Source organism: Vicia villosa, linkage group LG3 (genome assembly GCF_029867415.1).
Source record: "Vicia villosa cultivar HV-30 ecotype Madison, WI linkage group LG3, Vvil1.0, whole genome shotgun sequence".
Taxonomy (NCBI): Eukaryota; Viridiplantae; Streptophyta; class Magnoliopsida; order Fabales; family Fabaceae; genus Vicia; species Vicia villosa.
In genome coordinates, this window is record NC_081182.1 from 23,240,044 (window position 1) to 23,251,322 (window position 11,279).

General features: G+C 32.5%; 1 protein-coding gene across 1 annotated transcript; it reads right to left on the bottom strand.

Moving 5' to 3' along the window:
* Window positions 1-1,081: 1,081 nt before the first annotated feature.
* On the bottom strand, window positions 1,082-2,147 carry LOC131657720 (uncharacterized). Its single transcript, XM_058927085.1, has 2 exons — window positions 2,109-2,147; window positions 1,082-2,014 (listed from the first exon to the last, which is right to left on the bottom strand). Exons 1-2 carry the CDS (start codon window positions 2,145-2,147, stop codon window positions 1,082-1,084), a joined length of 972 nt encoding a protein of 323 aa, XP_058783068.1.
* Between the last annotated feature and the right edge of the window lie 9,132 nt (window positions 2,148-11,279).

Below are 11,279 nucleotides of genomic sequence, written 5' to 3' on the forward strand. Positions count from 1 at the left end.
CTAAGTTTGTACTCATATTCAGGGATGATGATTGCCAATCTATCACCTTTAAGACACGGAGTAGGGAACTGACTTAAAGGAATATCACAGACATTGTTTGAAACCACAGATGCAAAGGATTTCCCTCGACTGTGATCAGTTTTGTTTTTCATTTCTGAAGGATTATTAGATACTTTCAATTGCACAATTTCTTATGGGAAGAGAACATCTACATCCATAGCGAAGAGATGAGTCGCGTTGCTACCACCGTGAAAAAGCCGTTAACGGTCATGATTATATGAAGACTGCATTTTATTCCTTTAGTAAATATTTATTACTTAATAAGTATTTATTACTCCATGGAGGCAATTCATTGTTGAAGATTAGGTTGACTAGACACATGCCTTGAACAATAAGGTTTGGGGGAGGGAGAGAATGAAGGAAATGAAAGTACTATAGAGAGATTTTTTTTGTATAAAGTGTTATACTGTGTATTGTCATTTACTTATGGAACATTGAGCACGAACCAATCTTCGATGTTTCTCTATGGTCTCTTTACCGTTTGGAGTAATATATGTATAGTCCAAATTGAGAATAAGAGGATTGCAGTTGTGAAGAAAATGAGACTATAAATGAATATAATCATGATTGATGAAATGGAAAACTAACCATATCAATTATGAAGAAAATGGGGCTACAAAGATGAATGCGAAATATAAAATCTAAAATATCCAACACTCTTATTTTTTTAAAACAAAAATAAGAGATATCATTTAACAAAAAGAGAACAATACAACACAAGGGGGGACCGAACCAAGACCCCTTAATGACAAAGCCTAAGCATAGGGGTACCATCCTTGTCTAGCAAGTAATCTCTAATGATATCGTTATGAACATAGTAGTAAAAAGAGGTAGTTTTGGCTTTTAAACCAATGCTAGCCAATGAGTCCGCACAAAAATTGGCCTCCCTATAACTATGGGATATCCGAAAATCAATGCTAAGAGTATAATCCCAACACGAGAGCCAATGAGATCGAATCCTCCAAGGCACCAGAGCATGGTTGTTGCAAGCATTCACAACAAAACTACAATTCGTTTCAACCTATATCTTATCAAAATTCTTTTCTTTAGCCAATTCAAGAGCCGTGATAAGAGCAATGAACTCAGCCGTTTCAGCAGATTCCTCAGCTAGATAAGAGCTAAAACTAACAATATGATTAACATTGTGGTCTCTAAAGATCCTACCACAAGCAGCAAGGCTTGGAGATCCCTTGGCAACACCATCCACATTGCATTTGATCCATCCCGAGAGAGGAGGAGACCAAATGACATCTAAAGTTATAGCAAAATTGCTTGGTTGAATATTTATGTCAAACTGTTTGAGAAGAGAAAAGCTTGGCATAGATCCATTGGAAGCTCTCTTGTTATGATTTCCCACAACCTTCGCATAGGCCTTTATCTTGGAAGCACAAGATTTCCATGATATGATTTTATCTTTGAATCTGGCCTGGTTTATTGCATTCCAGACATGATGAATTATGCCAACAATGCTAGCATGAATAACAGCCTTTGCTTGAGGGGACCGGTTTAGGGAGATAGTCTTTTTGCAGTCCTCTATACTTAGGATACTGAAATTCACATTGATGATACTAGAAAACCAATTCCAGATGTTGTTAGCATATTTACAGTCAAAGAAGAAGTGATTAGAAGTTTCACTACAAGTAGAGCAGAGGGTACACAATGATGGAAACAAGAACCCTCGAGTTTGCAAGTTATCATCAGTAGGAATCTTGTTGTGCATTAATCTCCAAACTGTCATAGAGTGAGAAGGAGGAGAATCTTTATCCCAAGGAAAGGACTTCCAAGTAGAGTTAGAACTAGGCTGAGTGACCAAATTATAAGCTTCTTTCAAAGTTAAAATGCCACTGATGGAATTTTTCCAAGCAAAGAGATCCTGAACCTCAACTGCAGGAACTGAATAAGCAGAAACTATGCCAAGAAGGGAGGGAATAGCTACTTGAATATTGTTGTGGATCTGCCAAGAATTCTCCCACCAGTCACACTGACTTTAGAGGTGAGGCCATGGTGAATTTTTTTTGGAATTTTGAGCTTGCTAGCCAGAGGCTCACCAGTCCAATTATCCAACCAAAAGTTGATACTCTTGCCATTTCCAATACTCCAAATTCAATTTTCCACCATTGTGGAATGAGCACCTTTAATTCCATTCCAAATAGAGGACTTTATGGCATAACTGATTATTCTTCCATTTCTTTTCAGCCTCTCCTTCAGAAGTTTGGACAAGTTTTGATTCTCATTTAAGAACTTCCAGCAAAGATGAAGTTTGGTAGCTTTGTTGTAAGCTTTGATGGAGAGAATACCTAAGCCCGCTTCCTGCATTTTCCTGCAACAGGTTTTCCAAGCAACAGTTACTAATTTCTTTTTGTCTAAGCTACCACTCCAAATAAAGTTCCTAATCCAAGTCTCAATCCTTTTAGTTAAACTTCCAGGCCAGTTGTATATTGCCATGCAATGAACCAACATGCTAAGGACAACATATTTCACCAATTGAATTCTGCCAGCCATTGAGAGGGTTTTTGCTTTCCAGGAAGCCAGCTTAAGCCTAATATTATCTGCAATGTACAAAAAATAGCAAGCTTTAGGTTTTCCTACAAAGATAGGGACCCCTAAGTAAATAAAGGGAGGATGAGCCATGGTGAATCCAATAAGGTTGGCCAAGCTGCAGTGTCTAGAAGCTGACCTTCCACCATCATAGATAAGGGATTTGGATAGATTGCAGAGTTGACCAGAACATTGAGCATAATCCTTAAGAAGTTCAGCGATTGCAGTTAGAGATTTTACATCCCCTCTGCAAAAGATCATAATATCACCTGCAAAAAGAGTGTGAGATGGAACTAAACAGTTTTTGTTAGCATTAATAAGATAAAGACAGTTAATGTTTACAAGATTAGTGATTCCTCTGCTTAGAACCTCCCCAGCTAAGAAAACTAACAAAGGGGATAAGGGAGCTCCTTGTCTCACACCATTAGAGCAGGAGAAGTACCCTATTTGCTTGCCGTTAAAGCTGATGGACATGGTTGCAGAGTTGAGAATAGCAATAATCCATTGACAGAATTTATCATTGAAGCCATAACACTTAAGAGTATGAATGATAAACTTCCAACTAAGAGTATAAAAGGCCTTAGCTATATCAATTTTTGAAGCTACATTGCCACTAAAGCACTTGTTGTTAAGGATATTAATGGCTTCGGAGGTAAGACAAATACCATCTCTGATATTTCTGCCATGAACAAAACCTTTCTGTTCAGAGGAAATAAGACTAGGAAGAATATTAGAGAGTCTATCAGCAAGGATTTTGGAAATTATCTTAAACTTAAAATTTTCTAAAGCAATAGGTCTAAATTGACCATTTCTACTAGCACCCTTCACTTTAGGAATCAAGAATAAGGTGTTAGCATTGAAGTTGGGCATGATCCACCCTTGATTAAAGAATTGCAAAACAACATTAATGACATCAGTTTTAATAATACTCCAATAATTGTGATAAAAAACTCCTTCAAAACCATCAGGGCCAGTAGCAGAATCAACCCTGAGATTTTTAACATCATGATGGATCTCCTCAGGGCTAGGAGTCATAGTAATGAGCTCATTGATTTGCTTAGCCACCAGGTTAGGAATGACAGAGTTAGCCAGATTATTTTCCTGCAAAACAGTCTCATTGTTAAAGAGCCTCTTAAAATGATTCACAATGTGGTTTTCTAACCTATCCTGATCAGAAACAACCTCATTATCTATGACCAAAGCAGAAATTAAATTAGTCTTTCTTCTTATTTTAGCATAAGTGTGAAAGAAGCTTGTGTTCCTATCGCCATTAGCCTGCCATTTAATTCTGGATTTTTCTCTCCAGAATTCCTCTTCCATATTTAAGGCTATCTCTAAGTCATGTTGAGACTTGGATTCCTTATCCTGCAAGCTAGCAGAGTAGCCATGATTACCAATGTCTCTCTGAATGTCCTTTAAATTATCCTCAGCACAGCTAACATTCTTGCTTATATTTCTGAAATGATTTCTATTCCAATCTTTAAATTTTGACTTTAAAAGTTTCAACTTTTTATCTAAGACAAATATGGAGCAGCCATACACATTGATTTTCCAAACATCTTCAATGACTTTGGAACAGTCCTCATGAAGAGTCCACATGGATAGGAATTTGAATTGGGTTTTAAAAGTAACTTTCTCACAATTTATAGAGTATAACAAGGGGTAATGATCAAATTTTATCTTGGGCAGAGTATGGCAAACAACATGCTTACAAAGATCTAAGAGATTTAAGTTACAAATAACCCTATCCAGTCTTTTCTCAGTCCTATGTCTACCTCTTCTTCCATTACACCAGGTAAAAGGATTCCCTAGAGTTGGAAGATGAAAAAGGTTGTTGTTATCAGACCAACTGAAAAAATCAGTAATGGGAATTTTAGAAGGTGTGTGACTCCCTCTATACTCCTCAGCAGAAACTATAGTGTTAAAGTCACCTATGTAAGACTAAGCCATAGAAGGGACATATATGTTGCTAAGTTTGGTCCAAAGATCCCTTCTACTTATGTAGTTAGTGGAAGCATAAACAGTAGAGAAGCCTAAATCAGTACCATTAAAGTTAATACTAAATGTAACTTATTGATCTTCAGAATCTAAAATAACAGGATCCATGTTAATTTTGCAGAAGCACCAAAGATTGGGCAGATGATTGTTTCTATGATTGTTTCTATGATTGTTTCTATTATTACCTTTACTTGGTGGTTCTTCATTTGTAGTTTCAGAATCTGCAATTTCAACAACTTTTTTCCCTTTTTGTTCTGTATTCTTAGAATGTTTTCTATCTCATTCCATTCCTTTCAGAGTTGCCTCCTTTGTTTTGCAAGCAGAGAGATTATGCCCAATGCACGAGCAGAAAGAACAAAACTCAGGAACCTTTTCATACTCTATGTCAACGAAAAAAACAAACCCCACTCTTTCTACGAGAAGCTTGTAAACAAATTCCTTGGTTAAATCTAAATCCACTAAAACCCTGACAAAATGTCCAAAGAGTCTTTCAAATGCGGACTTATTCGAGGCTGAGTCGATGCAAATTGGTGTGCCTATGTTGCTTGCAATGGAAAAAACAATTATCGGTCTCCAATACTCTTGTGCTAGCCCATGGATTCTAATCCATACATGAGCTGAGGTTTGTTTCAGCGTTGAAGGAACGAAATCCTTGGTCTAAGGAAAAAGTTTCAACACTCCATGGGGAATGGACCAAGCACTGACAGACCTCACACGTTGAACATCTTCCAAAGAAGAGAAAGAGAATTCAAAGAGTCCTTTTCCAAGAGACGTTATTCCCCATTTTCCAATAGATGGCCAAAGCTCCAAGAGTTTGGTTCTTAGATTTATCACTGTTAGAGGAACCGTTCCTTTGGACCAGATGACTCTTCCATGGAGGTTATGCTTGCAGGCATCCACTCCAAGTTTATATTCATCTTTCGGAATGGTGATTGCGAGTCAGTCCCCTTTGAGGCAAGGAGTAGGAAATTGACTTAAGGGTATGTCACAGGCATTATTAGAAACCACATCTGCACATGATTTGGTACGGTTTTGCGCAGCCGTGTTTTTCGTTTCAGATGAGTGCTTGGCTACGTTTGCGTCCACCTTCAAAATTGCATTAGCTTCAGGGAAGAGGAAGGCTACGTCCATGAGATTGATGGGGGAGGCGAGAGAGGAGAGAAGAGGGTTGTTCAGAGCTGAAGCCACCGCTAGATAGTCGTTACCGGTGGAAAGAGTCGTTAACGGTCATCTTTTATTCTCAAATGATTCCATCACTCTTATTTTTACAAAATACTTCAAAATGAAGAGTATTATATATATGTTTACGAAAAGTTTGTTGACTCACTCTTTTTTACTTTTGTCCATTGATTCATCACATCATCACAATTTTACTTAAAGGTTTTTTTTCTTCAAAATTTAACAAAAAAAATATCAAATTGACTTATACAATTGTTTTTATGGGACTAAATAATAACGCTGATTGGACAAGAAAATAAAATGAAATCTTAATTAAGTTACGAACTCCAAAATTAAACTTAAAATAAAATAATTTAAAATTAAAAAATAAGGCAGTGATTCATTAGTTATCAAAAGTTAGTGGAAGAATATTTTTATTAATAATATGAATTAAATAAATAAATAGTGAATAAGAAAAATAATGGTTCAAGATATTAAATGAAAATACTCAATTAATCTTTGTTTTAGTCCTAAAATTTACATCAATGACTTAACAACATATGAGTAAGTAGTTATTTGATGATTAAAAATCAATAAAAAATAATAATGATTAAAATTTTAAAATGGAGCTAGTAATAATTAGTTAGTTATTAAAAGTACGTGGAATTTTTTTTATTAATAATAATTATTAATTAAATAAATATTAAATAAGAAAATTTTGTTTAATAATAAGTAAATATTAATAAATGAATTTATTAATTAGTTTTAATTTTAAGGATAAAATTTACTTCAATAACTTAATAAATTTTTACATATAAAATTTTAAATAGGAGAAGGCTTGACCTATTCCAAACACTAATACAATATTCCCTTATTTTATAAAGTTACTCAAAGAAATAAAAAGAAAATGTCAACTTAATCTCTGTATGCCGTTTATTTTATAGTCAAACATTTCCTTAAAGAAAACATTATAACATATCCAAAAGTTTATTTTTGAAGAAATGACATGTAAGAAGAACAACAAGTACAATAACTCTAAAAAATAAAAATAATACATTATCTTGAATCTTTTGATGATACATATACATTTTTTTCAATTTATAGTTTTCTCCTCCAATATACCATTTGTATGTCTAGGAATTACTATCTCCTTATCTCCTTATGAGAGAAACTGGTATTGGAACTGATCTTGGAGACGGAGGATCCATAAAAATAGAAGAACCAGCATAAAATTTATTTGTTTCCATCAAATGACGGTGGCTATGGTTGTTCGAATTAGGTGAAGGTTTTGAATACGGTTTTAGAAATCTCATGTGCGGAGGGAGATATTTTGTGATTTGAATTTGATTATGGTGGTTGATCCGGTTAGAAGGAGGAGGTTTTGAAACATGGTTGAAATTTCTCATATGAGGAGGAATGTATTTTGTAGTTTGTGCAACGCTATTCATTTTGATATTTTGATGGAGAGGGAGAGAGACAGTCGAAGTCGAAGAGAAAATAGTAAACTCTAAGGTTTGATGGTGTATATATAATAGACTAATAGAAGAGTTTATTATTAGTACAATATTTAAAAAATAAAATCATATCATAAGGATGCAATATTTAAAAAAAATCAAATCGTATCGATTGACTGATATTTATTGTAAGAAGTGAAATAAAAAAATTAAAAAAAAAATCCGATTTCATGATAATTAAACTTAGTCAAATGTGTTGTAACTATATGATATCTCTTAAACTTACAAATATAATCTATCCAAAAATCTCGCCATGCGAATTGAAAGGAATCTACCATACCACCAATAATTTTTTTTTTTTAAAATGTATATTGAATAGATTCATTATGTTAAAATCAATTCTTTAATGTGGTATATACAGACTTTTTTTTTTTGGTAACCGTGGTATATAGAATTGGAGTGTTAAAAAATAGGAAATTTCAAAATGAAATATTAAGAATATGAAATTATTTTTTAAAAATTATATAAATCAATTAAAATATTTTATTTAATAGTATTTCAAATTATTAAAAAAATTAATTTAAATAATAACAATAATTATTTGGTAAAATTTCGAAACTTTTTAAAATTTTGAAAGCCTTTCAAACAAAAAAATAATTATGTACCAGTTGTCTTTGTTTGTGTGAATGGGCCTACATGAAAGTTCGGAATATCAATTTCTTTTAGAGAATCTATCGGTCACCTCCAAATTGACACAGACACTCTACGTCACCCTTATTAAACCATAATACTCTTAAAATAAAAGTTAGTCTTTACATTAAAAAACTCTTTTTTTGAATTTTTGTAAAAAAAACTGCATTTTTTACCAAAGAGTGGTAGAAAATAATAGATAATTACAAAAACAATTATGCTGCAATGTTAAGGTTGCATAAGGCTGCTCTGGAATCTTTGCAAGAAAAGTGATACGTTATGGGTGCGTTGGATTCATGCCTATTATCTTAAGAGAAATGCTTTAATAGATGTCGAGGTTAAGACTAATAGTACTTGGATCATGCGGAAAATCCTTGATCAGCGGAAATATGTCCTTCAGAATCCTATTGTTTGGAATTCCTTATTAAGCAAAGACAAGTTTACAATAAAAATTGTCTATACTAATACGAAAACTGATTCAGTTTGGGGCTGCTATAGAATTCTGCAGAACAATTATGCTCGTCCTGGAGCAAGATTTTTGTTTTGGCTAGCGTGTCACAAAAGACTGGCCACAAAAAGCCGTCTGGTGAGATTGGGTTTAATAGCTAACAGGGAATGTGTTTTTTGCAAAAAAGATGAGACAGTTTAGCATTTACTCTTTGAATGTGAAGACATGAAGTTGATTTGGTCTAGTGTGCTTTAATGGATTCAAGTACCACACACTCCTAAGAATTGGGATGAAGAACTCAATTGGTGTATTAAGATGGGTAAAGGTAAGGGGTGGAGGGCTGCCTTGTTCAAACTAGCAGCCGTTGAGACTATTTACGGTGTTTGGTTATTTCGTTATAGTGTGTGTTTTGGTAAAGCTATGGATAGAGCTAGTGTTATTCAGGACATTATCTCGAATATTGTGTTTAGAGGGTGGTATATCCCTAGTCTTAAGCCTCATATTGTTAGTTTAATGTTAAACTAGGCTTTTTGTTCTTTTTGGTTCTTGGTTTGCTGGAATCGAGCGATCACCATGTACTTTTTTGAGTTTTTTTTGAACTAATCATAATTTCTATTTTTCCAAAAATAAATAAATTATGCAGCAATGTTAAGTCTCTTGAGGAAAAGAGAATATCTTATTAATATATAAAAATATAGATAATAACAAATAGTATTTTTCATTCAATTTATATATTTTTATCGAATATTTTCCTATTATACCATATATCTAGGAAAGTAAGATGATTTTTTATTGATTTTTTTTTAAATTGTCAATATAAACTTTAGGATTTTATATCAAAAAATTTTAGAAATATATGGTATAATCCCAAATTTTGGTGGCATTTTTATCGACAATATTTAGAAATATTCAATATGGACTATATTGATATCGAATAGCTTATAGCTTAATCTCAGAGATTTGGGTATGCAGATCTTATAGCTCAGAGACTTGGGTATGCAGATCTTATAGCTCGGAGACTTGGGTATTTTAGGATTGAAAACTATAATATTTTTTAAAAGTTAATATTTCTTATTATATTAAGTAGCTTATTATTATTATTATTATTATTATTATTATTATTATTATTATTATTATTATTATTATTATTATTATTATTATTATTATTGTAATTATTATTATTAATGCTAGTTTATAACAATTACATCACTATATCATGATATTTTCTATTAGTATTATTTCATCATTTTATTTTATTTTTTAATTTTTTATTTCAATAGTTTTGTTTCAATGGCTTATTATTATCACTAAAATATTTATTATCAAATTAAAATTTTCACTTAAAAATCAATACATTCTCATATGTTTTCAAGATCTCTTAAAATGACGTGATCATTATTTAAATAAATAACCTAAATAAAAGAAGATATATCGTATACATAATTTTGCAAATTTTGAGGTATTGAGATGTTATTGTCATTAAAAATATTTAGTATCGGATGACAAATATGAAAAATTCAATAAAAATATTTAATTTATATATAAAAATACATGGAAAAATGGGTGATTAGACACAGATTTTTAAACAAAGGGGATAAGGGATCTCCTTCTCTCACACCATTAGAGCAGGAGAAGTACCCTATTTGCTTGTCATTAAAGCTGATGGACATGGTTGCAGAGTTGAGAATAACAATAATCCATTGGCAGAATTTATCATTGAAGCCATAACACTTAAGAGTATGAATGATAAACTTCCAACTAAGAGTATCAAAGACCTTAGCTATATCAATTTTTAAAGCTACATTTCCACTAAAGTACTTGTTGTTAAGGATATTAATGGCTTCAGAGGTAGGACAAATACCATCTCTAATATTTCTGCCATGAACAAAACCTTTCTGTTCAGAGGAAATAAGATTAGGAAGAATATTAGAGAGTCTATCAGTAAGGATTTTGGAAATTATCTTAAACTTAAAATTGGCTAAAGCTATAGGTCTAAATTGACCAATGATACTAGCACCCTTCACTTTAGGAATCAAGACTAAGGTGTTAGCATTGAAGTTGGGCATGATCCTCCCTTGATTAAAGAATTGCAAAACAGCATTAATGACATCAGTTTTAATAATACTCCAATAATTGTGATAAAAAACTCCTCCAAAACCATCAGGGCCAGGAGCAGAATCAACCCTGAGATTTTTAACATCATGATGGATCTCCTCAGGGCTAGGAGTCATAGTAATGAGCTCATTGATTTGCTCAGTCACCAGGTTAGGAATGACAGAGTTAGTCAGATTATTTTCCTCCAAAACAGTCTCATTGTTAAAGAGCCTCTTAAAATGATTCACAATATGGTTTTCTAACCTATCCTGATCAGAGACAACCTCATTGTATATTGTCATACCCCAAATTTGCCCCACCCTTCATAATTCTTAAGCATCATTTTTTTTTACACATTGGCCTAGTGGATAGCGAAAGAAAAATAAAGGATGCAAGTGTGGGAGAACGTGAGTTCAAATCCCGTATTGTTATATTTCATTTATTATAAATTTTAAATCGGATTTATACTTTTGTTATTAGGTTAGAATTATTATTAAGTTTTTATAATTATTATTAATTTAGATTAGAATCCTTTTTAGGATTAAGTTTATTTTGTTCATTTTCTATTACTAATAAATCGTCATTAGCATTATTATTTATTACTGGTTCTAATATATTATGCTATGGTACTTTGTTTCTTTTATTTATTTTTAATGATAAATCTTCCACTTGTTTTATTGTCATTGGCTTGGGTTTTAATTTGAAAAAGTCAAAGTGAAATAAATTTTGTTTGGATCACAGGAATGGGTGGAACGATCCACACCTTTTAATTTGCATTGGTTCTATTTTTTTTATTATTTATTTCTATCATTACTATTATTTTAATGGAGCTAATTGCT